We start from the raw sequence: 27,521 nt of genomic DNA on the forward strand, positions 1-27,521 counted from the left end.
CCCCCCCTCCTAGCTGTTGTGGGAGTTGTGGGGCAATTTGTTTGAGTGGATTCTGGCATTACTCTTTTCAGGATTGGCATGACGTTCTTTGGTTTTTCCTTCCTCCCTCTCTCCCTCCTTCCTTTCTCTTCCTTCCTTCCTTCCTCCCTCCCTCTATCTTATTTTCTTCTCCCCCTCCCTCCCTTTCTTTTCTTCTCTTTCTCCTTCCTTCCTCCCTCCTTTACTTCTTCCCTCCTTCCCTCTCTCCATCTTATTTTATTCTTCCCTCCCTCCCTTTATTTTCTTCTCTCTTCCCCTCCCTCCCTCTTTTCTTCTCTTTCTCCTTCCTCCCTCTTTTCTCCCTCCTCTTTTTTCTCATCTTCCTCACTCTCTCTATCTTATTTTCTTCTGCCCTCCTTTTCTTTTTTTCTCCCTCCCCTTCCTCCCTCTTTTTGTCTCTCTCCTTCCTTCCTTCCTTCCTTCTTTCTTTCTTTCTTTCCTCCCTCCTTTATTTCTCCCCTGCCTCTATCTTATTTTTTTCTCCCCACCCTCTCCTCCCTCCCTCATTCCCTCCAACTTCCTTCTCCCTTTTTCCTCCCTCCCTCCCTCCCTTCCGCCTTCCCTCCCTCCTCTTTTCTTCTCCCCTGCCTCTGTCTTATTTTCTTCTCCCCTCTCTCCCTTCCTTTCTTTTCTTCTCCCCTTTCTTCCTTCTTTCCTACACTCCTCCCTCTCTCCTCCCTTCCTCATTCCCTCCAACTCCCTTCTCCCTTTTTCCTTCCTCCCTTCCTCCCTCTCTCCCTCTCACGAGTGAAGATACCATGTTGTCACGCGTGATTTTGGGAGCCTAGCTCGCACCGTCACTTTCATCCAAGTGGAACATAGAAATGCCCCTCCAATTTGACTGCAGGCAGTACAGCCGGAATGCGCCTCGCAAGCGTTAACGGCTCCGTACACATGCTTTTGCAGGGAGAGAGAGAGAGATGAGTCTCCCACCCATCCCCAAAGCTGCCTGAACTGGCATTTGTGATTTCTCACCGAATCCTGCCTTTCAGACGCTAATCTGCTGTGTCACTAACAAGTTGTATCATTTGAACCTTGCAGAGGAAGGCATCAATCATGAGTGCAAGCTGTGTAACCAGATGTTTGACTCTCCGGCAAAGCTCCTGTGTCACCTGATCGAGCACAGCTTCGAGGGGATGGGAGGTACTTTCAAATGCCCTGTTTGTTTTACAGGTAAGACAGCCGCTCCTAGGCACGCGCTCCGCGTACATGGCTTGATCCTAGAAATGACACACGGGGGAATTTTAAAACACACTCTTTCTCTTCGTGCAAGGCAGAAGGGTCGGGAGAGGAGAAATCGTAGCATGAAATAGAATATCTATTTTTTTTTCAAACTAGAAATACCCGGAAGATAATCTCCTTCCTGTTGTACATACTCTTGATCAGTTGGAGGATGATGAAGATATTGAGGACTCGGATTCAGATAGTGTTTATGAAGTAGTGGGGGGCCCGGGATTACAGGTAGTAGAACAGGTGGGCGGCCAGCCACAGGATGGGGCTATGAGTTCAGGATCTAGTGAGAGAGAATCAGACGCTCGCTGGGTTAATCCTAAATTCAGAAGGGTTCAGAAACGTAGAGAGCAAAGGTCTGGAAGAAGATATTAAGGAGAGGAATGGGTTAAATATTGTAGTGATGTATTTGGCATGTCAGGGGGCCAGTGGAGAAGAAGGGTGGAGTTTCAAATATGGATGTGTTTTCGCCACGCTAAAGTAAGCCAAAGTATTTTGTATTTTATTTAGTCAGTGCTGCTGTTTTTAAAGCTATGTAGTTAGGAAAATAAATCTTGTCTAAGTGAAGCAGGAAAAGGAATGTGGGAAATGCATCTAAGATAGAGATAACAGACCGGGTGAGGTCTGGAATGTGTTGAATTACAGGAGAGCAGAGAAATAAATGGAGTTGCTTTATTCATGAAATTATACATTTAATGAGAGTTATTTGTAATTACTAAACTTCTACCAGAAACCAGAACACTTCCTGCCCACTTTAGGTCATTTTTTTCCTCCCCCATCATGGACTCAAGCCTTTTTTAAAATATGGTTTCTAAATAAGTGGAGTAATTTACAGTGGGGGATAGAGATTGCCCTCAGTATGGGAGAATGAGAATGGCAAACCTTCTTAGCTTGAGTTGGACCGGTTCTTCTCCAAATATCCTGGACGAAAACCCCACAATTCCCAGCTAGTAAGTAGAAGAGGCTCAGGGATGGTTGCTGTAGGACAGCGATGGCGAACCTATAGCATGGGTGCCACAGGTGGCACATGGAGCCATATCTGCTGGCACATGAGCCATTGCCCTAGTGCAGCTCCAACATGTGTATGCCAGCCAGCTGAGTTTTGGCTCACAGAAAGGCTCTCGGAGGGCATTTTTGGCTTCCAGAGTGTCTCCGGGGGGATGGTGGAGGGTATTTTTACCCTCCCCTGGCTTCAGGGAAGCCTTTGGAGCGTGGGGAGTTTGAAACACGAAAGTTTCATGCTAGCTCAGGAATTCTGGGAGTTGAAGTCCACATGTCATAGAAGAGCCAACTTTGCCTACCCCTGAGCTAGGGCAACAGCTCATGTACCAGTAGATATGGCTCCATGTGGCCATGTGGCACACCTGCCATAGGTTCACCATCACTGGTATAGACAATGTTCAAACACTGTGTCCTTTGGTTATGATAGCTGTTCTCTGTATCTATGACCTTATTCTTACTTTCTTTTTTTGCTGTTGTTCTCTTTAGTTTTTGTACAGGCAAATAAATTGCAGCAACATATCTTTGCTGTCCATGGACAAGAGGACAAAATTTACGATTGTTCGCAATGTCCACAGAAGTTCTTTTTCCAGACGGAACTTCAGGTATGGCTCTTTTTGTGTGTGTTCGTCTGTTTGTTTTCCTGAAAAAGAATTGTGTACAAATCCCTTTTGCGATAGCCACTGTGATTATCTGCGAGAAATGAATTAATTGCGAGCAGGTATCAAGGCAATCTCCGTCTACGTTCCTCTTACCGCTCTCTGTTCCTGTAATAAGAGGAAATTCTCTCTTCTCTTCCTTGAGTGCAAACTGCAAAACCTTCTTGAAACCAGGCGCCATAAATAAATAAGGCCCGACAAGTTTAATCACTCGCTGTGAGAATTTCTTTTGGCAGCGTGCACTGCAATGCAATAGAAGCACAATGTAAATAATTTCTTCCCCTTGTTTAATAATTTAAGGAAGGATTAGCATACAAAAATTCAACCATCATGTTCCCATTCTTTCCTTTTCTTCTTTCACTTCTCCTTCCCCATCCCTTTTAAGGAATTCTGGTTTTCTTTCAGGTGAAGTTACTGAGGCCACAAAGGGTTCTTCACCTGAGCATCCAAAATGCTATATATATACAGTGATACCTTGTCTTACAAACTTAATTGGTTCCGGGACGAGGTTCGTAAGGTGAAAAGTTTGTAAGACGAAACAATGTTTCCCATAGGAATCAATGGAAAAGCAATTAATGCGTGCAAGCCCAAAATTCACCCCTTTTGCCAGCCGAAGCACCCATTTTTGCGCTGCTGGGATTCCCCTAAGGCTCCCCTCCATGGGAAACCCCACCTCCGGACCTCTGTGTTTTTGCTGTCCCTTGCTGGGAAACCCCACCTCTGGACTTCCGTTGCCAGCGAAGCGCCCATTTTTGTGCTGCTGGGATTCCCCTGCAGCATCACAAAAACACAGAAGTCTGGAGGTGGGGTTTCCCATGGAGGGGAGCCTCATAGGAATCCCAGCAGCGCAAAAACGGGCGCTTCGCTGGCAACGGACGTCCGGAGGTGGGGCATCCCAGCGGTGGCAGTGGGTTTGTAAGGTGAAAATAGTTTGTAAGAAGAGGCAAAAAAAATCTTAAACCCCGGGTTTGTATCTCGAAAAGTTTGTATGACGAGGCGTTTGTAAGACGAGGTATCACTGTATAGCCATATAATAGACTGGGCATGGTTCAAAGCTCAGGAAGTTGGTTGTGATAGGAGGAAGCCAAAGGCATAAAGACCTCTGCTTAATGCCACAATTCTGATCCTTCCTGTTGGGGGGTAAATTTAGGCAAATAGAAAATGCTAGAGAAGAAGCTTGCAAGGATCCTGAAACCAAAAGTGCAAACTTGGATTTCATCAATTTGAGATTCTCAGATTGTCTCTAAAGTCCTTGAGTGGAACCAGTGATGAGGTCCTATGAGAACAGTCAGGAATGCCGTACCGGTAGCAAAATTTGGAGCTCCACCCCAGAGCACCCAATTTGCACTGAAAGATGTTGAAACAAAATGCATAAGCCACGCCCACAGTGTGGTAGTAAAAATTCTGGTAGCCCATCACTGGGTGGAACTCATGAAAAAGTAGAATGGGAGAGAGCAACCGAATGGAAAGAATTTAAGTGAACTTGCAGTTAAATCAAGTCAGTTTTAGTTTTAGCTCCAGCTCTTTCTCAACCCAACTTGACTTGCTTTTATGATAATAGTATCTGGAGCAGGAAAAAAAATCATGCATCCTTAATGTAAATTTGAATAGAAAAAATGGAATGGAATGGAATAGAATAGAATAGAATAGAACAGAATAGAAATCTATTTAATCTGCTCTATTCTACTCTCTACTCTTCTTTATTGGCCAAGTGTGATTGGACACACAAGGAATTTGTCTTGTTGCAGATGCTCGCAATGCTTCTCAGAAAATATAGATTTGTCAAGAATCATGAGCTACAGCATTTAATGATTGTCATAGGGGTCAAATAAGCAATGAGGATACAATCAATATTAAGACAAATTTTAAGAATACAAGCAACAAGTTATAGTCATATAGTCATAAGTGGGAGGAAATGGGTGATGGGAATGATGAGAAAAAACTAGTAGTAATAGTAGTGCAGACTTAGTAAATAGTTTGACAGCGTTGAGGGAATTATTTGTTTAGCAGAGTGATGGCATTTGGGAAAAAATTGTCCTTGTGTCTGGTTGTCTTAGTGTGCAGTGCTTTTTAGCGACGTTTTGAGGGTAGGAGTTGAAACAGTTTATGTCCAGGATGCAAGGGGTCAGTAAATATTTTCACAGCCCTCTTTTTGACTCGTGCAGTATCCAGGTCCTCAATGGACGGCAGGTTGGCAGCAATTGTTTTTTCTGCACTTCTGATTCTCCTCTGAAGTCTGTGTCTATCTTATTGGGTTGCAGAACCCAACCAGACAGTTATAGAGGTGCAGATGACAGACTCAATGATTCCTCTGTAGAACTGTATCAGCAGCTCTTTGGGCAGTTTGAGCTTCTTGAGTTGGCGCAGAAAGAACATTCTTTGTTGTGCTTTTTTGATGACGTTTTTGATGTTAAGTGACCATTTTAGGAATCCCTTCTATATCAGGGTTGTCCAACCTTGGACAATTGTAAGGTTTGTGGACTTCAACTCCCAGATTTCCTGGCTGGGGAATTCTGGAAGTTGACCTCCACAGGTCTTAAAGTTATCAAGGTTGATGCTCCTGCTCTACATCTAAGACATCTCCCCCAGGCTTTTTATATTTCATGTTTGGTGTGTATGTGCTGTATGGTTTTTAATTATTGGGGTTTTTATATATTTTTATTATTAGATTTGTCCCATTGCTATACTGTTTTTATTACTGTTGTGAGCCGCCCGAGTCTTCGGAGAGGGGCGGCATACAAATCTAATAAATAATAATAATAATAATAATAATAATAATAATAATAATAATAATAACAACAACAACAACAACAACAACAACAACAACAACAACATTTAAGAATGATGAATGCAATCCTCCTTTGTCTCGTTCAATGCTATCTGGAGAAGAATGAAGCTAGATAGAACCATGGTCAAAGTTTCTCTTCTATACAGATTGACTATACTCAATCTGTATAGTCTGGAGGACAGAAGAAAAAGGGGGGACATGATCGAAACATTTAAATATGTTAAAGGGTTAAATAAGGTTCAGGAGGGAAGTGTTTTTAATAGGAAAGTGAACACAAGAACAAGGGGACACAATCTGAAGTTAGTTGGGGGAAAGATCAAAAGCAACGTGAGAAAATGTTATTTCACTGAAAGAGTAGTAGATCCTTGGAACAAACTTCCAGCAGACGTGGTTGGTAAATCCACAGTAACTGGATTTAAACATGCCTGGGATAAACATATATCCATTGTAAGATAAAATACAGGAAATAGTATAAGGGCAGACTAGATGGACCATGTGGTCTTTTTCTGCCGTCAGTCTTCTATGTTTCTATGTTTCTATGTTTCTATGTTTCCCTCTGCATTAATAAACCACCTTAACCAGATGCCTCCCTAGCTCCCAGATTAATACACAGATTAGAAGGCAGGATTTGGAGGTTGCATTTAGCGAGATTTTGCAAAGCAACTTGAGCTTCAGATGATATAGGTATTTTAAAAAAGCAAAATTTAGGAGGAAAGACCTTTGAGAAGCGAGACATTTTGCTTTTTAAAAATGGAAAAACCTGGCAGATGTTCACACATTGCAGTTAATGTGGAAATGGAGCCAAGGTAGGAATGAAGATGTGTGAAATTAACATTGAAATGGACTGACCTGCTCAAGTCTGGCAAATATGCATACGTATAAACTGTTCTTCACCAACCTGGCAGTCTACATATATGGCACCTTCCATATATGTTGGACTCTATAGCTAACGGCTATGACTGATTTGGAATTCTGGCGGTTACACTCTGAGCACACCTGGGACCCACCAGGTTGGAGAAGACTAGCCAAGGTTTGTTTCTGCCAATTCACAGATGAGGTGGGAAGCCTGTGGTTCTTCTACTTTTGGTCTGCGGATTCAGCTCGCATGATCAAACCTTGCTCAGTTAACCACCAAACGCCAAGCCCTGAATAAAAGAAATATATTGTCAGAAAGACATTGATTTTTAGAAGAAACTTTTTATCTATGAGGTTGCTGGTCAGGGTACCCATCCTGGGTACCACACTATGGAAGGATTCAGACACATGGTAAAGAGTTTTTTAAAAATACATAAATGAGAAGAATGGATTGGAAATTGAAGGAAGGGATGGAAGGTTTGAGTCTCCAAATACACAGAAAAAGTAGAGAGCTTCACCCCTTTAGGTCCAAAACCAAAAAGAGACCTCCGAGAAAGAATGAGTCTGCCTGCTACACCTGTCCACATCTGTTTAAAGAAGCTGTGTGTTTTCCCAGGTTTGCAATAGTAGGTTGACCATTAAGTCAAGAACGAGGCAAGATGAGAGCTTCAGTTTTGTCACCTTTTAATTGTGCATTTCCCTGGGATTGCACAACTATTGTGTGAGCCCTAGAAAGCACATAGCTGTGTATCCATTGTTTGCATTCGTCGCTATTTGGAGGAAAGATTTTGGATTGGGGTTTGAGGTTTTTCACATCCCTATGGAGAGAGAGAAAGAGACAGGGAGAGGAGAAGAAGGAAGGGAAATTGTGCCTGTTTTCTATCTCAAAAATGGAACTATGGGTAGATGTTACAGAAAGACAGGTCTCAAATATATGTGAGAAATGCTTTAACGTTAAGAATGAGATAATCAATGATTGAAAGACACAGTGAGCTTTCCTTTGCTGGTCAGCTATATTTTCTGGCACTTTGATTATGTATGGTTTGTCTGGATTGTATGATTGTTTTTAAATTGTTTTTAATATTGGATTTGTATATGTATTGCTTCTTGTGAGCCGCTCCAAGTCCTCAGATAGGGGCGGCATACAAATCTAATGAAATTATTATTATTATTATGTCAATACAACACAGCAAACAAGATCACTATGCTGGATTTCGTATTTCAACACCAGTCGGGCGCTTCCCAAGCACCTAGGACTGCGTGTTGTAGCAGCGAATTATGTTTGCCAATCCCAGTAAAGCAGCCTTTTACAATTGACAGATGGAGATTTTGTCAATTCTGATGGTTTTCAAATGTCCGCTGAGATCCTTTGGTACTGCGCCCAGCGTGCCAAGTACCACTGGGACGACTTTCACAGGCTTATGCCAGAGTCGTTGCAGCTCGATTTTTAGATCTTCGTATTTCACTAATTTCTCTAGCTGCTTCTCCTCAATTCTGCTGTCTCCTGGGATTGCAATGTCGATGATCCACACTTTCTTTTTCTCCATGATCACAATGTCTGGTGTGTTATGCTTCAGAATTCGGTCAGTCTGAAGTCGGAAGTCCCACAGTAGTTTTGCTTGCTCATTTTCGACCACTTTTTCGGGCTTATGATCCCACCAGTTCTTTGCCACTGGTAAATGGTAGTTCCTGCACAATATCCAGTTGTTATTGTTGTTGTTGTTGTTGTTGTTGTATTATTATTATTATTATTATTATTATGATGATGATGATGATGATTATTATTATTATTATTATTATTATTATTATTATTATTATTATTATCATCAGTACAACACAGCAAACAAGATCACTATGCTGGATTTTGTATTTCATCACCAGTCGGGCGCTTCCCAAGCACTTAGGACTGCGTGATGTAGCAGCAAATTATGTTTGCCGATCCCAGTAAAGCGGCCTTTTGCAATTGACAGATGGAGATTTTGTCAATTCTGATGGTTTTCATCAGAATTGACAATCATCATCATCATCATCATCATCATCATCTTTCAAATAAATCTTCTGCAAGGTGGTAGATATCCAGATATATGCAAAGGTACACAGGAGGACTAGATAAGATACCAGAATATAATGTGGCAATTAAGGAACCAGATAAATGACGAAGACACATTTGTAGAAAACAATGGTTTTACTCTTCAGTGTAAAATATCTTCTGCTTCAGTCTTCTATATACAGGAACTTTACATTAGCCATATTCAGCTTCCTTACAGGTAGATACTAAACCAATCCAGGTTTCTAGTAGATGCTAAACCAATCTACTAGAAACCTGGATTGGTTTACTACCTACTTGTAATCTGGATTGGTTGAGTATACCTGATGTAAAGCTCCTGTATAGTGATGGGCGAACCGAACCCGCACAATTTGGGTCCGTACTGAATTTTGCGGAGTTCGGTATGCCGAACACGAACCCAAAATTTTTTCAAATTTCGGGCAAAGCTCGGGGTCGTGTTCGATGTTCGGAGCCTTGACGTCACCGGCTGGTTGCTAAGGACGCCACGGGGATCACTTCCTGGATTCCATGGAGTCCAGGAAATGATCACCTTGGCGTCCTTAGCAACTGGCCAGTGATGTCAAAGCTCCGCCCCCGGAATCTCTTCATCGGAGGGATTCCCCATTCGGGTTCAAGTTCGGGTTTAGTTCGGGTTCGGACAGATTTTGCGTAAAGTACGTCGTAACCTGCCGAACCCCAACATCGCTGGGTTCGCCCATCACTACTCCTGTATATAGAAGACTGAAGTTGAAGATATTTTGCACTGACAAGTAAAACCATTGCTTTCTACAAACGTGTCTTTGTAATTTATCTGGTTCCTTAATTGCCACAGTATGTTTTGATATCTTACGTAGTCCTCCTGCGTTACTCGGTGTATATATCCAGACACATGGCAGTACTGAAAACCGGTTTGTGCATGTGCGCCAGCCAGCTGATTGTCGGTCGTACATCTCCTGAACTTCGGCTTTTTGAGAGCGCAGCCCCGACAAGCATGTGCGCAGACGTGCGTGAAGTTTCCGCCTGACCTTTTCGGCCCTCGGTGCCGAAAAAGTTCTCCATCCCTGCTCTTAACCCAAACGACCCGATTAAATTATTTTCCTTCCTCAGTTCTGCGTTCTTTGAAGTTGTGTTTCGAGTAGGATTTTTTCCCCTCCTTCTTTTTGGTTTTAATCTTTGCCTCGCCATTTCACAGCAGGGGTGTCCGCGACAGCTGCAGTTCCCGTTCCCCCGATGGTCCTAAATACCTGAGGCCAGCCTCTGGCACAAGAACACCGGGCATTCCCTCTTGGATGCGTGCACCCTCCTGTTCTAGCAATCTGTGGCTGAACAGATGTGAGTTTGGCACTCTGCAAAAAAGGAGAATATTTTTTTCTTTCCCAGAGTGTAGGTCCCAGATTAGTCGCTACTAAAATAGCCTTCAAGAGGCTGGAATTGACCTTCAGCAAGGTGCTTGCTTGGAGGTGAAGAAGTATTTTGCAAATGGCTGCAGCCAGGTGGGGGTTCTACTTACTGCCTGCTACTGGTAAACCCTCCTGGATTGTTATGGGTGTGTGCCCGTCATTGCAAGATTTCGCTTCTGCACATGTGCAGCAAATGAAATCTCACACGAGGATGCTCTTGTGTGCGAGATTTTGCCGATTTTTGGTGATTTCTTTGCTTCTGCACATGCCTAGAAGCAAAAAAAATATGCAAAAATTTATTTATTTATTTATTTATTATTTAGATTTGTATGCCACCCCTCTCTGCAGACTCAGGGCGGCTCACAGCGAGATACAGCAAATCATGAGAAATCCAAATAAATTTAAAATATTTAAAAAGATTTAAAAAATCATTGAATCTCATGCGTGAAGTTGCTGCATATGCACAGAAGCCAAATCTCACATGTGCACGCATTGGGGGCATAGAGATGCGTGCACACCTCAATTTCCGCCACCGGAACACCAATCCCCATCATACAGGCTGCAACCCACAAGAACATAAGAAGAGCCAGGCTGAATTGGGCCAAAGCCCATCGAGTCCAGCATTTTATGTCACACAGCGGCCTATCAATTGTCCATGGGGATCTTGAGCAGAAGGAGAAGGCAAGACCCTCCCTTTCCCCTGACCTCCAACAAATGGTACTCAAGGGAATCCTGCCTGCCTCAACCAACATAGAAGCGGCACAAGGACATCCATTTCAATAACCACCGATACACTTGGCATCCATGAATCTGTCTAATCCTGCCTTGAAGCTATCAAGGCTGACAGCTGTCACGACCTCTTCTGGAAGTGAATTCCATAAACTAACAACCCTCTGGGTGAAGAAATATTTTCCTTTATTTGTCCTCACTTTCTTACCTGTGTGCTTTAGAAACATAGAAACATAGAAGTCTGACGGCAGAAAAAGACCCCATGGTCCATCTAGTCTGCCCTTATACTATTTTCTGTATTTTATCTTAGGATGGATATATGTTTATCCCAGGCATGTTTAAATTCAGTTACTGTGGATTTATCTACCACGTCTGCTGGAAGTTTGTTCCAAGGATCTACTACTCTTTCAGTAAAATAATATTTTCTCATGTTGCTTTGATCTTTCCCCCAACTAACCTCAGATTGTGTCCCCTTGTTCTTGTGTTCACTTTCCTATTAAAAACACTTCCCTCCTGGACCTTATTTAACCCTTTAATATATTTAAATGTTTCGATCATGTCCCCCCTTTTCCTTCTGTCCTCCAGACTATACAGATTGAGTTCATTAAGTCTTTCCTGATACGTTTTATACTTAAGACCTTCCACCATTCTTGTAGCCCGTCTTTGGACCCGTTCAATTTTGTCAATATCTTTTTGTAGGTGAGGTCTCCAGAACTGAACACAGTTAGGGAGGGCCCCCTCGTCCTAGTATTGTGTGATAGAGAAAAGAACTTTTCTCTATCCACATTTTCTGTCCCATGCATGATTTTATACACTTCGATCAAGTCACCCCTTAAACGCCGTCTTTCAAGGCTGAAGAGACAAAGGCGTTGCAACCTGGTTTCATAAGGGAGCTGCTCCATTTCTTTGATAATTCTTGTTGCCCTTTTTTGCACCTTTTCCAGTTCCATTATATTCTTCTTGAGGTGCGGTGATCAGAACTGTACACAGGACTCCAAGTGTGGTCTCACCATCGATTTGTATCGAGGCAATACAACACTTACTGACTTATTTTCGATTCCCTTCCTAATCATGCCAAGCATGGAATTTTTTTTTTTTTTTTTACTGCTGCTGTGCACTGGTTTGAGCTGTTTTCATTGAGCTGTCCAACAAAACCCCAAGATCCTTTTCTTGGGTTGTCTCAGAAAGCTTGGTCCCCATCAGTTGGTAGGTATAATTGGGGTTCTTTGCTCCGATATGCATTACTGAATGTAACCCTTCTGGTGTTGCATCCTTCCTAAATTCCAACATTTTGATTTCTTTCTTTTTTTCCCCAAAGGACCTTTTAAGAGATCACCCCAAATGTTTTCCTTCTTGGCACCGCTCACTCTTTGTATGTTAATAGGCTTTAAAAATCCTTCCCAAATATCGCTCCAGTTTCCTTTCGGCCTCTTAGCTTGAGAAGCTATAAAACACGATGCACTTAAACTTCACCAACAATGGCCGGATGTGTGCATATGTGTGTGTGTGTTTCCACCCCCCTCCAACCCGTCTTCTCCAATTCCCAGGCTGCCCTCTCTTCTCTCCCGCTGTCAGGCGGTGGAAGGGAGGGTTGATCTTTTCACTTTGTTGATTTTTGCGTTCCTCCTGCCTCTCAGGGATTCTCTCCGTTCACCTTGTACCAGCAATCTCATTTGCATAAGTTACAAAAGTTTTAACTGTACCTTGTTAATATTTGAATAGAGTTGGCAGATCCCCCCCCCCTCTGGTTCAGCTTAGTTTCTGTGCTGTTCATATCCTGGCTTGAAAACAAAACCTAGTCAATTCCATTATTATTATTATTATTATTATTATTATTATTATTTATTAGATTTGTATGCCGCCCCTTTCCGTAGACTCGGGGCGGCTCACAACACAATAAAACAGTTCATGACAAATCTAATAATTTACAATTTAAAATATTAAATTTTTTTAAAATATTTTTTTCCCCAGAGTGTAAGTCCCCGATTAGTCGCTACTAAAATATTTATTTTATTTATTTATTTATTCTTTGTCCAATATACAATACATATGGAATGAAATAGACATTAAGTAGTATACATAGGGATAGTAAATAAAAAAGAAGAGGAGTGGATGAGAGGGAGAGAATATATAGGATATATGAGAAAAGGAAAGGTAATTGGACAGGGGACGTTAGGCACATCAGTGCACTTATGTACGCCCCTTACTGGCCTCTTAGGAACCTGGAGAGGTCAATCGTGGAGAGTCTAAGGGAGAAGTGTTGGGGGTTGGGAGTAGACACTATCAGCGAGGTGCTTGCTTGGAGGTGAATAAGTATTATTATTAAGCAGACATACATACAAACATACCATACATAAATTGTATATGCCCGGGGGAGATATCTCAGTTCCCCCATGCCTGACGACAAAGGTGGGTTATAAGGAGTTTGCGAAAGGCAAGGAGGGTAGGGGCAGTTCTAATCTCTGGTGGGAGCTGGTTCCAGAGAGTCGGGACCACCACAGAGAAGGTTCTTCCCCTGGGGCCCGCCAACCGACATTCTTTAGTTGATGGGACCCGGAGAAGGCCGACTCTGTGGGACCTAATCGGTCGCTGGGATTCGTGCGGCAGAAGGCGGTCTCGGAGATATTCTGGTCCGATGCCATGAAGGGCATTTATTGCTGTGACGGCGAACGGTTTTTTTGCTCAGGTGCCAAAACACCCATAATTCAGTCATGGGCTCCTTGCCCCACGTGGAGGGATGCCATCTGACCAGTGGAAATGTCCTGGGAACAGCACACCAATAGATTTTGGCCTGGGAAAAGCACAATGGACAGATTCACAGTTTTTTGCTTCTGCGCATGCCCAGAAGCAAAAATACCAGCGAAAATAGCCCAAATCTTTCTTGCGCTCGCAAGATTTCAGCTACTTTTGCCGTTTTTTGCTTCCGCACCTGCGCAGAAGTAAAAATATAGGTGAAAATAGCCAAAATCTCACAAGATTTGGCTTGCTGTCATAATTTATTTATTTTTATGTTATTAATTGGACTTATATGCTGCCCCTCTCCATGGACTAGGGGCGGCTTACAACATTTTAATAAAAAAGATACAATATATAAAACATTTCTAAGCCAATTAATAGAATAGTTAATTTAAAAATTATCTTAAAAACTAAAACATTTAAAATCAAACAGTCACAGGCATGCTATCTACTAATTCAATACCTTCCCCCTCAAATGCATGTGTTCACGGACACACCTTCCATGTTGCCCCCGATGCATGCGTGCAGGCTTCACTGATGCCTCTGGACTTCTGGTAGGCCTCTTGGGCCATTTCTCACCCTCCGCAGGCTTCGGGAAAGCCTCCCGAAGCCTGGGAGGGCGAAAAATGGCCCAATGGGCCTATCAGAGATTCAGAGGCTTAATTGAGGCCTGCTGCCCACCCACTACACATATACAGGCCTCACTTAAGCCTTTGGACTTCTGGTAGGCCTATTGGGCCATTTTTCGCCCTCCCCAGCCATCAGAAAAGACTCCTGAAGACTGGGGAGGGTGAAAAACAGACCACCAGGCCTATCGGAAGTTAGTTTCTGAACTTCCGAGAGGCCCATTGGGTCCGTTTTTCTCCGTCAGGCTCTGGAGGCTTCCCTGAAGTCTGGGTAGGGTAAAAACTGGCCTACCTTCACGCTGTGGAAGGCTGAAAATCGAGTTGGAGCTGACATAGGGCAACGTCTCACATGGTGCCCTCAGGTATGTCTCTGTGTGCCACCTATGGCACGCATGCCATAGGTTTCCATCACAGCTTTATTGCAACCGTTAACCAGCAGAGATAACATCAAGATTGTGATTCGGGAAAGGTTTTTCCTGAATCACAATCTTTAATGCTCTTATCACCTCGAGGTTCGATTACTGCAACGCTCTCTACATGGGCTACCTTTGAAGAGTGTTCAGAAACTCCAGATCGTACAGAATGCGGTCGCGAGAGCCATTGTGGGGCTTCCCAGATTCGCCCACATATCTACAACACTCCGTGGCCTGCATTGGCTGCCGATCAGTTTCCGGTCACAATTCAAAGTGTTGGTCATGACCTTAAAGCCCTACATGGCATTGGACCAGAGTACCTCCGGAACCGCCTGCTACCGTGTGAATCCCAGCGGCCGATAAGGTCCCACAGAGTTGGCCTTCTCTGGGTCCCATCGACTAAACAATGTCGTCTGGCGGGCCCCAGGGGAAGAGCCTTCTCTGTGGCGGCCCCGGCCCTCTGAAATCAACTCCCCCCGGAGATTAGAACTGCTCCCACTCTCCTTGTCTTCCGTAAACTACTTAAGACCCACCTATACTGCAAGGCATGGGGGATTTGAGACACCTTTCCCCCAGGCTTATTATAATTTATGTTTGGTATGTATGTGCTGTTTGGTTTTTAATTATGATAGGGTTTTTAGGTTTTTAATATTAGATTTGTGCCATTATAATATTGTTTTTATCGTTGTGAGCCGCCCCGAGTCTTCAGAGAGGGGCGGCATACAAATCTAATAAATTATTATTATTATTATTATTATTATTATTATTATTATTATTAAAAGATTTTTTTTAAAAAAATCAAAATGGGAGAAAGCGCCCCCATCCTTGTCTCTCCCCTTTTTTTGCCATTGCTGCAGTGGTCACAGATATTTTTTTATTGTTATCCAACCCATATTTTGAGTTGAAATGTGCTTTATTACAAGAGCAGTAATTTAGACTTGCAAAGGGACTTGCTCCAAGAAGAGGATTGTGTTAAAAGATGAAAATATCTGTCGCTGAGGCATGAGCTGTGAAACACGGGGTACTCTCTGAACTCCCTGTAATGCAGAAATGTCATTGCAGGTAGTCCTCAACTTACAACAGTTTTGCTTAGGGACCCCCTCAAAATAACAGCGACACTGAAAAAAGTGACTTATGACTATTCTTCACATTTACGGCCATTGCAGGATTTACTCAGTGGTTGCCCTAGGGGTCAGAACCTCTTTGGGGGTCAAATGACTGTTTCACAGGGGTTGCCTAAGACCGTGGGAAAAGACAAATTCCCCATGGTGTTAGGAACTAAAGCTTCTATTCTGGCACCTTGGAACATATTTTTACAATCCAACCAATCAGGCTTTTACAGTGGGGGTGTCCCTCTGACCTTCCTGCCAATCAGCTTAAAGCTCCGTTGGGAGAATTGGCACTAGACATATGGTTGGGGGTCACCACAACATAAGGAACTGTATTAAGTGGTCGCGGCATTAGAAAGGTTGAGGACAACTTCTAGATTGTAGACTTCTAGATTCACGTGATCAAAATTCAGACGCTTGGCAACTGACTCAGATTTATGACGGTTTCAGTATCCTGTGGGTATGTGACCCCCTTTTGCGACTTTCGGAGAAGCAAAGTCAATGGCGGAATCCAGATTCACTTAACAACCATGTTTACTAACTTAACAATTGCAGTAATTCACTCAGCGTCAATACATATAATACATTGGGAAGCAGTTAATAGATACACGCATTTATGGAAGCTAAATGTGACGACGTGAATGTTAATAAAAGATGAGGCATTAGAAGGAAACTGGTAGATATATTTTGCAGCTCTGGGATGAGATTTAATGAGGACTTAAAATAACTGAAATAGGATAAATTTCTGCTACGCAAATAATTTGCTATACTTCATGGAAGCTTATTTATGCACAAGTAGAAGGACTTGACTATTACTAATTCTAGATTACATTTAATAACTATGAGAACATGTTGGCTCTTGAGTTAATTTTGAAGGGAATGTAAAAGAAGGGAGGAAAGCCATCTACTTTTGAATAAAAGGAGAATAGATCCCTCATAAATTAGCCGTAAATTCCTTCAAACGTCTCCTTACAGCTGCTTAATTTGGTGGTTGGATAGGATTCATATGGAAGTGCGAAAAGGAGAGGATTCCTGCCTCTTTTCTCAGAAATAAGTCCCATTTTGATCAATGGATTTATACTTCAATAAAGAAGCTCGGTGGAATCTGTGAATTGAATAGAATAGAATAGAAATAGAGTAGAGTAGGGTAGGATAGGATAGGATAGAATAGAATAGAATAGAATAGAATGCTTTATTGGCCAAGTTGATTGCACACACAAGGAATTTGACTTTAGTGCGTATGCTCTCAGTGTACATAAAAGGAAAGATATGTTCATCAAGAATCATGAGATAAAACACAATGATTGTCATAAGGGTCAAATGAGCAATGAAGAAACAATCAATATTAATAAAAATCTTAGGATACAATCAACAACTTGCAGTCATACAGTCATAAGTGGGAGGAAAAGGGTGATAGGAATGGTGAGAAAAAAACAAGTAGTAATAGTAGTGCAGACTTAGTAAATAGTTTGACAGTGTTGAGGGAATTATTTGTTTAGCAGAGTGATGGTGTTCAGGAAAAAACTGTCCTTGTGTCTAATAGTCTTGGCGTTCAATGCTCTGTAGCGACGTTTTGAGGGTAGGAGTTGAAACAGTTTGTGTCAAGGATGCGAGGGGTCAGTAAATATTTTCATGGCCCTCTTTTTGACTCGTGCAGTATACAGGTCCTCAACGGAAGGCAGGTTGGCAGCCATTGTTTTTTCTGAAGTTCTGATTCCAGACTGATTAAAAAAACCATAAGGAAATCAAAGAATGAAGAATGAAAATGAAACATGGTTAACACATTTGCTCTTTAATTATATTTTTTTGTAATATGTTAGATTACAATTACAATTAATTGCAATTCGGTCATAACATTGGGAGATTGTTAAGGTTTTATATTACCCCAAACCTTGGGTGAACTACAGATAACTTTGGATCTCAGGTCACGTACCTCTATGTTAAGCAATCATTATTTGCTAGAAAAGTGACAGTTAACAGGGTTCCATAATGAAACGATAATCAAGCAACTGTGCATACGATTTATTATGAATTGCTGTTTGCCCCTTAGGAAATCCACCAACTATGTAAGCAAACAGTGGGCTTGTCTGGCTGCCTTGGACTCTCAGACAGTTTTCTCCTTGAGAACGAGAGATGTTTATTATAAAATACAGTGCACTGTTTATCACTGTAGTTATAATCTTCTTGGAGCCTTTGTTAATTTTCTGATTGAGTCAAAGTGATAAAGCTGGAATATTCTCAGCAAGGAGCAATGAACCAGGCCAATATTTGCTGGCTTGGAAGCTAAGCATGGTTGGGCCTGATTAATACTTGAAATGGAAGATTTCTAGGAAATTCTAGGATTATAGCAACACTAGCAATCCAAGAAAAATACCCCGCAGACAGCTATGGCTACTGTTTTGATATTGTTGCTCATTTCCAGAAAACCTCAATCAGACGAGCCCTTGAAGGCAGACTCTGATCTGTCATGCTCATCTTGAAGGAAATTTTACTTTTATTCTAATGTTTAGAAATTATATGCTATGGTTTCGTTGGCACAATGGCTATCGTTGTGATTGATGGGGAACAAAGGAGACATGATTTTATTTCAACTTTTATTTTAATTTCAAGAGTTCCCCAAATGAGTTGCAGCTATCAAGGTTTGGAAGTTCTTTTAGGAGACTCCTTTCCTTTCTTATGCATATATTAATAGTAGTGTTTTTCAACCAGTGTGCCGTGAGACATGGTCAGGTGTGCCACGAAGCTCAGAGAGAGAAAGAAAACAAGAGAGAGAGAGAGAAAGAAAGAAAGAGCAAGAGGGAGAGAAAGCAAGCAAGCAAGAGAGAAAGAAAACAAGAGAGAGAGAGAAATTAAGAGCAAGAGGGAGAGAAAGCAAGAGAGAGAAAAAGAAAGAGAATGAGGGAGAGAGAGAGAGAGAGAGAGAGAAAGAGAACAAGAGAGAAAGAAAGCAAGAGAGAGAGAAAGAAAGAAAGAGAGAGAGAGAGGGAGGGAGTAAAGGTGGGAGAGAGAAATACATAGAGGGAGGTAGGGAGGGAGAGAGAAAGAGAGCAAAAAAAAGGAAAGAAGGAAGAGAGAAAGAAAGAGGGATGGAGAGAGAGAGAGAAAAAAAAGAGGAAGGGAGAGAGAAATAGAACAAAAGGGAGGAAGAGAGAGATATTTTTTTTGTCCAAACTTTTTTAGCCCCCCCCCCCCTCAATGTGCCCCATGGTTTTGTAAATGTAAAAAATGTGCCGCAGCTCAGAAAAGGTTGAAAATCACTGATTAATAGTACACTTGAAGTTTCCATTCCAATTACAATGTCTGGATGGATGGATGGATGGATGGATGGATGGGTGTTAGTTGAACCCCGATTGAAAATCTGGCCCACTTTTTTAAAAAAAATATTTATATAAGTTGAGAACTCGCCTTTTATACAAGTACATTATAGACAGCATATAACTAATGTCCTCTCACCTTTCAAGAAAGATGCAAACCTAACTGGTAGCAAGTATCTTAATAAATTTGTCACTTGCAGAATGTTATTTAGAAGGAATATTTTGTAGGTTAAACTTCACGCAGTATATCCTTCGATCATTAGCGTATTGATGCATGTGTCGTTTGGATGGATGGAAGGATGGATGGATGATACAGAGATGGACCTTTTATGTTATAAAACCTGGAATATAAAACCATCCTCAATTAGATCTTTCTGGCTCCATGAACTTATTCCAACTTTAGTTTGTTGAAGGCATTTTGGCTTATCCAACCAATATAGACAATACATTTTTTTTTAATAGAATGAGATCTGCTTCTCAGTGGGCAATGTTGCCTTTCCCCCTTTTTCTTTTCACAGAGTTGCTATTTTTATGTTAGTTATTTTTGCAGTCCTGCTGTTGGGTATGGTTATTTTTTGAAACAGATTATGAAGGCTACAGGTTATAATCCAGAATTGCACTTGCTACTGTCAAGAATTGGGAGTTTCTCTTTTCCCCCGTCATTTTGTCCCACAGCACTCAATCCTTGCAGAATGAATCATCGTCTATAAAAATAGGTTTTGGTTTTACTTTTTGACTGATTGGAGAGGGATCCAAGATTTCAAGAACTGTGTGTTTGTTTTGTTTTTGTTTTTTAAAAAGAAATTCTTATTTGTTTTTAATGATTAATGCTTCTGGTATTTTTTTCTTGCTAAAAATTGGGCTTTTTTTATTAAAAGCTATAAGCTGTTGTGAATTACAACTCACAAAAGCTTATTATTATTATTATTATTATTATTATTATTATTATTATTATTATTTATTAGATTTGTATGCCGCCCCTCTCCGTAGACTCGGGGCAGCTCACAACAGTGATAAAAACAATACATGGTAACTTTTAATAACATTTGCCAGTTTATCAAGGATTTCTCTTTTAAAGCTACATTTGATCGTCATCGCAATGTAGATCCTAATGAAATTCCTGGTAGTTATTCCATTACCCCATGTCCAGTCAACGAAGTAGTGGAAGTGATGTGCCGGTGCCTGGAGGCTGTTAGGGTCTGGATGGGTGTCAACAGACTCAAACTCAACCCTGATAAGACAGAGTGGCTGTGGGTTTTTCCTCCCAAGGACAATCCCATCTGTCCGTCCATTACCCTGGCGGGATTATTGACCCCCTCAGAGAGGATCCACAACTTGGGCGTCCTCCTCGATCCACAGCTTACATTAGAGAACCATCTTTCAGCTGTGGTGAGGGGGGCGTTTGCCCAGGTTTGCCTGGTGCACCAGTTGCGGCCCTACCTGGACCGGGACTCACTGCTCACAGTCACTCATGCCCTCATCACCTCGAGGTTTAACTACTGTAATGGGGCTACCTCTGAAAAGTGTTTGGAAACTTCAGATTGTGCAGAATGTAGCTGCGAGAGCAATCATGGGCTTCCCCAGGTATGCCCATGTCACACCAACACTCCGCAGTCTGCATTGGTTGCCGATCAGTTTCCGGTCACAATTCTGACCTATAAAGCCCTTCATGGCATCGGACCAGAATATCTCCTGGACCTCCTTCTGCCACACGAATCCCAGCGACCGGTTAGGTCCCACAGAGTTGGCCTTCTCCGGGTCCCGTCGATGAAACAATGTCTTCTGGCGGGCCCCAGGGGAAGAGCCTTCTCTGTGGCGGCCCCGACCCTCTGGAATCAACTCCCCCCAGAGATTAGGACCGCCCCCACCCTCCTTGCCTTTTGCAAACTCCTCAAAACCCACCTCTGTCATCAGGCATGGGGCAATTGATTCCCCTGGGCCATTTCCGCTTTATGTATGGTCTGCATGAGATGTATGATTGTTTTTATGTTAAGGGTTTTAATTTGTTTTAAGTATTGGATTTGTACTGCTTTTCTTGTTGTGAGCCGCTCCGAGTCCTCGGAGAGGGGCGGCATACAAATCTAATAAATAAATAAAATAAATAGAATAAATAAATACCTGGAAAACGCCAAATAAGCCTTCCAACTGCTAGACCGCTGCACAGCCAACACCTTTTGCTGAGATATTCCAGTGATTTTTTTATGCCGTTGTCATATTTTTAGTAATTTGCAGCCTTTGAGAAAATTTAAATAGAAAGGAAGAGCAAACTGAGACAGCCGCTCGGGGTCTTTAATCAAAAGGGTGGACCCAGACTTTCTTAATTATCCGAAAACGGCATTAAGCAAATTGTGAGCGAGTGTGGTGGAAATGTGCGAAGATGTTATTGGAGAGTTGTTAGACTATGAGCCTCTTTCCCCCCACTGTTTTGTGACGAGCCATCACCTAACAACTGAAATATTTGTGTTTAAAAGATTAGTTCCTACTGTTTGCTTGCATGCTGTTAATCATACTGTTCCGTTTGAAACGACGGCAACCAAAGGAAAAGTAACTTGAGAGATAGAATAGCCGAAAGGATGTCTGAGGTAAAGAAGGAGTTGTTTTCCACCTGAGGGAAAAGGAAATGGCTTCCTTCCTTCTGTTCTGTCTGGGTCACTCCAGAAGCCAATACCAACCCAAAAAGAGAAGCCAGACACACTGGTAAAAGGCAAAGGCAGTTTATATAATTCAAGGAAAACACAGGTAACAGAAAATGTCCTTACAAACAGGAAAAACGCTGGAACTTCAAATATATACACGAAGGGAATAGTCCATGAAGCAATACCAGATTCTTGCTGCCAAGACGAAGCTGTAGATAGCAAACAGACGCCTCCCACGAGTCTTCCAGACTGCGAGGCCACAAGCCAAGATCAGAGACGCTGAGAATCAAAACAGGTCACCGCAACTCCAATTGATAACACTCTACATGGCTTCAAGGCCTTGCCTGCCTTTTAAACCCTGCTGATGAGGACCACACACAAACCCAGCTGTTTCTAATTCAATGGTGATAATATTTCTTTAACTGCTCCTTTCGTTGCTCTGAACGTCTCTGTCTCATGTCAATGACAGCTTGTGCGTCATCACCTAATGACTCCAAGCTACTGGCTGGGGAGAGCCCCCCCCCCCGGGGCTCTCATGCTGTTCTCCTTCATCCCATTCCTGACTCTCCTCTCCCCCGTCCGACTGTTCAGCCCCCTCCTCTGCGCTGTCCTCCTCCTCCGGGCATGGAGCCAGCAGAGACACAGCTGGTCCCTGAGCAGCCTCAGGCTGAATCACAACACCTTCTTACCTGAGCCATCTGTTCTTTAGTTCAGGGCTTTTCTTTTCTTTTTATGGTTTGTGGCAGGCAGTAAATTCAGTCTTTATTCAGTGTTGGAAGAAAGTCAAAAACACCCAATTGTTATGAGCTTTCTCTAAAGGAACCTAGAACCATCCAAGGTAGCGTATTGTGGGGAATGTTTATTTTACTTGAATATTTGTGTTCCCACTGTTGTGATTTTTGTAAATAACTCACAGTGGCAAACCCATCTGAAATATTTTCCTCCTCCACTTTTCCTCACAACAATCTTGTAAGGTAGGTTGGGCTGAGAGAGAAATGGGCCCAAGGTCACTCAGATGGCTTTCTTTTTTTTAAAAAAATAAGTTTTTATTGATTTTTAAAAAGAAAACAAAAAAAAGAATATATGTCACATATACATTGTAGAACAGACCATACTCCTGTTCTGTTACATCTTATATTGCTATTTCCTATACTTAATGTTATACTAACCTATATACATTCACATACAAGAACCAAACATAAATAGCAATACAGTAGAACCCCGACTTACGAGACTAATTGGTTCCGGAAGGAGGCTCGTAAGTCAGAACGCTCGTATGACGAAACATTGTTTCCCATAGGAAACAATGTAAAGTCAATTAATCCGTGCAACAACAAAAAAACCCGCGGAAGTTAGCGTTCAGAGACAGCTGCGAAGCGGCGCGCGTGTTTTAAAACGTCAGAGCCGGCCTGGGGGGGTCGGGGGCTTCCCCCCGAGCCCCCTAGGCCGGCTCTGACGTTTTAAAACACGCGCGCCACTTCGCAGCTGTCTTCTGAAGCCGGAACACTAACTTCCGCGTTCGGTTTCAGAAGACAGCTGCGAAGCGGCGCGCGTGTTTTAAAACGTCAGAGCCGGCCTGGGGGGGTTGGGGGCTTCCCCCCGACCCCCCCAGGCCGGCTCTGACGTTTTAAAACACGCGCGCCACTTTGCAGCTGTCTTCTGAAACCGAACGCGGAAGTTAGCGTTCCGGCTTCAGGAGACAGCTGCGAAGTGGCGCGCGTGTTTTAAAAGGTTGCAGCCGGCCTGGGGGGCTTGCCAGCACCCCCCCCAGCACCCCAGGCCGGCTGCAACCTTTTAAAACACGCAGGATACGAGCGCCAAGGAGCTGTCTCCTGAAGCCGAGACAGCTCCTTGGCGCTCGTATCCCGAATGTGAGCTCGGGAGGCGAACAAAAATGTCGCTCCCCTCCCAGCTCTTATCTCGAGTAGCTCGTAAGTAGAGCTGCTCGTATGTCGAGGTTCCACTGTAATAGGAGTAGCAATTCAAGAGAGATAGTTGTTTCATTAGTCTATGTATTTTTGTACTGTATTTCTATATTTGATTTTTATGTATGTGTGTACACACTCAGATGGCTTTCATGGCTGAGGGGAGACTGGAACTTACTCTCTCCTGGTGAATGGCCTGAAGTCACCCAGCCCTATTTCATGGCTAATGTAGGGTTAGATCTACCAGTCTCCTCGTGATTGGACCTAAGTTACGCAATGAATTTCATGGTTATGGTGGAACAAGAATTCACCATCTTCTGGTGATTGGCCCTCAGCCACCCAGGCTGATTTTCACATCTAGACTCCTTAGCAAGGAGTAGAATGTCTAAACTCCCAGACCGCAGGCCAGATAAATCATGTGTGGCCACGCCCACTGGCAGTTGGAACAGAGTTCTTTTCAGGTGGGGAGTGAGAGCAGAACGCCTAACTCCTTAAGCATCAGAGTTATTTAAGAAATAACTAATAATCTGATGGTCATTTCAAAAAATCCTTTCTTAGCGAGCACCTAGAAGTCTAGAGGAAGATACATGCCACGTTTCAGGTTTGTAGAAATCAGTGCTCTAATATTAAGCCAACCGAATCGCTGAAAATTGGGGCCGCAATTCTGGTGTCACCATTCTGAGGCTCCATTTGTTTGCAAAAAAGCAAGCAAAAACTCCTCCTAATTCCAAATGGTGCAAAACAGCAGCTTGTTCATTAGTATAATTTGTGTTGTAGTTGACAATTTGCGCTTGGCTTAGAAATTGCACCTCAAGAGATGGCTTGTGTTTGTTTTTGGGAGGGAAATCACAAAACTTGTTCTAAATGAGATGGAAAGCATTAATTCCATACATAATTTCTGGAAGGCTGCATGAAGCAAACAGGATCCCTGTTTCCTATTTCAGCTGCCCTTAAAACCCATCTCCAATTTTTCCATAAAGAAGGGATTCCCTCAGATCCATTATCATTTATTTTCTTTTTTTTAAAAAATCCCCCAACCCCATCATTTTGTTCTTAGAATGAGATAAGAGTTAGTGTAACCACAATTCAAGGGTGTTTTTTTTTTTCTAAAGAGGATTATTACAAAGGGGCTTGGAGCATTTTATTCAATTTTTAATTATTATTAGTTATAAAGCTAATAAATTACAAGGAAAACAAAACCTCTTCCAACCCTTTTGCCGAGCCTCAGTCAGGCACCATCAGATAATTATAACTAACATTAATTAAAAATTTACATTGCTCTAGGCATTTAACTTTCACTTCTAGTATGTTTTTGGCTGCAAATTCTTCATATGTTAGAAGGCATTCTGCTTCTCTAGAATGTTCACAGCCTTTAGAGAATATTTTAATGGTTTTAAACTCCTGTCCTTCCATTGTAGCCCCTTGCCCAGAGTGGAATATAGAGGGGTCAAAGGACTACTATGGAAGGACATAAAAAAATCCCTCCCCTAACCTATACGATTAATTCAGGGGTGGTATTCACTGACACAGTGGCTCAGGGGCTAAGACACTGAGCTTGTTGATCAGAAGATCGGCAGTTTGGCGGTTCGAAGCCCTAGCGCCACATAACGGCGTGATCTCCTGTTATTTGTCCCGGCTTCTGCCACCCTAGCCGTTCGAAAGCACATTAAAAAATGCAAGTAGTAAAATATGAGCCACCTTTGTCACACCAACACTCCGCAGTCTGCACTGGTTGCCGATCAGTTTCCGGTCACAATTCAAAGTGTTGGTTATTACCTATAAAGCCCTTCATGGCACCGGACCAGGATACCTGCGAGACCGCCTTCTGCCGCATGAATCCCAGTGACCGGTTAGGTCCCACAGAGTTGGTCTTCTCCGGGTCCCGTCGACTAAACAATGTCGTCTGGTGGGACCCGGGGAAGAGCCTTCTCTGTGGCGGCTCCGATCCTCTGGAACCAAGTCCCTCCAGAGATTAGAACTGCCCCCACCCTCCTTGCCTTTCGTAAACTCCTCAAAACCCACCTCTGTCGTCAACCGTGGGGGAACTGAGACATCTCCCCCTGCCTATGTAGTGTTTGTGCATGATATGACTGTATGTATGGTTTTTATATTGGGGTTCCTTGTTTTTAGACTTTTTAAATGTACAATTGCTATTTTAGATTTTAAATTATTAGATTTGTCAATACATATTGTTCTTTATCACTGTTGTGAGCCGCCCCGAGTCTACGGAGAGGGGCGGCATACAAATCTAATAAATAATAATAATAATAATAATAATAATAATAATAATAATAATAATAATAATAATAAAGTGTGCTAGAGGTATAACAAGCAGGAAGAGGGAGATTATGATCCCGCTATATAGAATGCTGGTGAGACCACATTTGGAATACCGTGTTCAGTTCTGGAGACCTCACCTACAAAAAGATATTGACAAAATTGAACGGGTCCAAAGACGGGCTACAAGAATGGTGGAAGGTCTTAAGCATAAAACGTATCAAGAAAGACTTCATGAACTCAATCTGTATAGTCTGGAGGACAGAAGGAAAAGCGGGGACATGATCGAAACATTTAAATATATTAAAGGGTTAAATAAGGTCCAGGAGGGAAGTGTTTTTAATAGGAAAGTGAACACAAGAACAAGGGGACACAATCTGAAGTTAGTTGGGGGAAAGATCAAAAGCAACATGAGAAAATATTATTTTACTGAAAGAGTAGTAGATCCTTGGAACAAACTTCCAGCAGACGTGGTAGATAAATCCACAGTAACTGAATTTAAACATGCCTGGGATAAACATATATCCATCCTAAGATAAAATATAGAAAATAGTATAAGGGCAGACTAGATGGACCATGAGGTCTTTTTCTGCCGTCAGACTTCTATGTTTCTATGTTTCTATGTGTCAGATCCTAGTAGAAAGAAGGTGGGTGTGGCAGAAGAAAACCAGGTGGAAAGCATAGATCGAATTGTGCAAACGTGCCCAAACATGTTGTGCGCAGAGCTGGCATCGGGAAAGGGTCTCGCAACCCGAAAGAGAAACGGGAAAGTGTTGAGAAAACGGAGAGCCAACTTTCAGGATTGCCCGTTGGAAGCTTCGGCTGCTTGGCATTTTATGCCTCCGGGGCAAAGGTCCAAACAACTTTGATGCAGGCACCTTGCCATCCCAGCAGATGGGCAGGCATGGACGTTGCCAAGAGACAATGTGCAGCTCCTTGTCATAAAAGTCCAAATGTCTGGCCCGAGTAGCCGAGCCTCCAGACGCAACGGCACAGACGCCGCTCGCTCTTCCTGTGAACCTGACGGTGGAGGTATGCGAGAAAAACATACATGCGGATGTTCTCGTTAAGAGACCGGTTCAGCCTTTTTTATGAACGATGGGCATGTTTAAAAAGGAAACACAGTGATACCTCGTCTTACAAACGCCTCGTCATACAAACTTTTTGAGATAGAAACCCGGGGTTTAAGATTTTTTTGCCTCTTCTTACAAACTATTTTCACCTTAAAAACCCACCGCCACCGCTGGGATGCCCCGCCTCTGGACTTCCGTTGCCAGCGAAGCACCTGTTTTTGCGCTGCTGAGATTCTCCTGAGGCTCCCCTCCATGGGAAACCCCACCTCTGGACTTCTGTGTTTTTGTGATGCTGTAGAGAAATCCCAGCAGGGGAATCCCAGCAGCGCAAAAACAGGCGCTTTGCTGGCTACGGAAGTCCGGAGGTGGGGTTTTCAAGCGAGGGGAGCCTCAGTGAAATTGCAGCATCGCAAAAACACAGAGGCCCGGAGGTGGGGTTTCGAGGACTTCAGTGTTTTTGCGATGCTGCGATTTCACTGATGCTCCCTTCGCTGGGAAACCCCACCTCCAGACTTCCGTTGCCAGCGAAGCACTCATTTTTGCGACGCTGGAATTCCCCTGCTGGGATTCCCCTGCAGCATCTCAAAAATACAGAACCATGGAGGTGAGGTTTCCCATGGAGGGGAGCCTCAGGGAAATCCCAGCAGCACAAAAACGGGCGCTTCG

The 27,521-nt window shown here is 42.8% G+C and overlaps 1 protein-coding gene across 7 annotated transcripts in view; it reads left to right on the top strand.

Moving 5' to 3' along the window:
- The window catches only part of ZNF423 (zinc finger protein 423), a 330,190-nt gene that overhangs the window by 282,048 nt on the left and 20,621 nt on the right, over positions 1–27,521 (top strand). For all 7 annotated transcript variants that reach the window (XM_070760210.1, XM_070760211.1, XM_070760214.1 and 4 more), the window contains 2 exons: positions 1,081–1,212; positions 2,758–2,873. In XM_070760210.1, coding sequence (XP_070616311.1) covers positions 1,081–1,212; positions 2,758–2,873 — 248 coding nt within the window. The remainder of the gene's footprint in view (positions 1–1,080; positions 1,213–2,757; positions 2,874–27,521) is intronic.

Source organism: Erythrolamprus reginae, chromosome 9 (genome assembly GCF_031021105.1).
Source record: "Erythrolamprus reginae isolate rEryReg1 chromosome 9, rEryReg1.hap1, whole genome shotgun sequence".
Taxonomy (NCBI): Eukaryota; Metazoa; Chordata; class Lepidosauria; order Squamata; family Dipsadidae; genus Erythrolamprus; species Erythrolamprus reginae.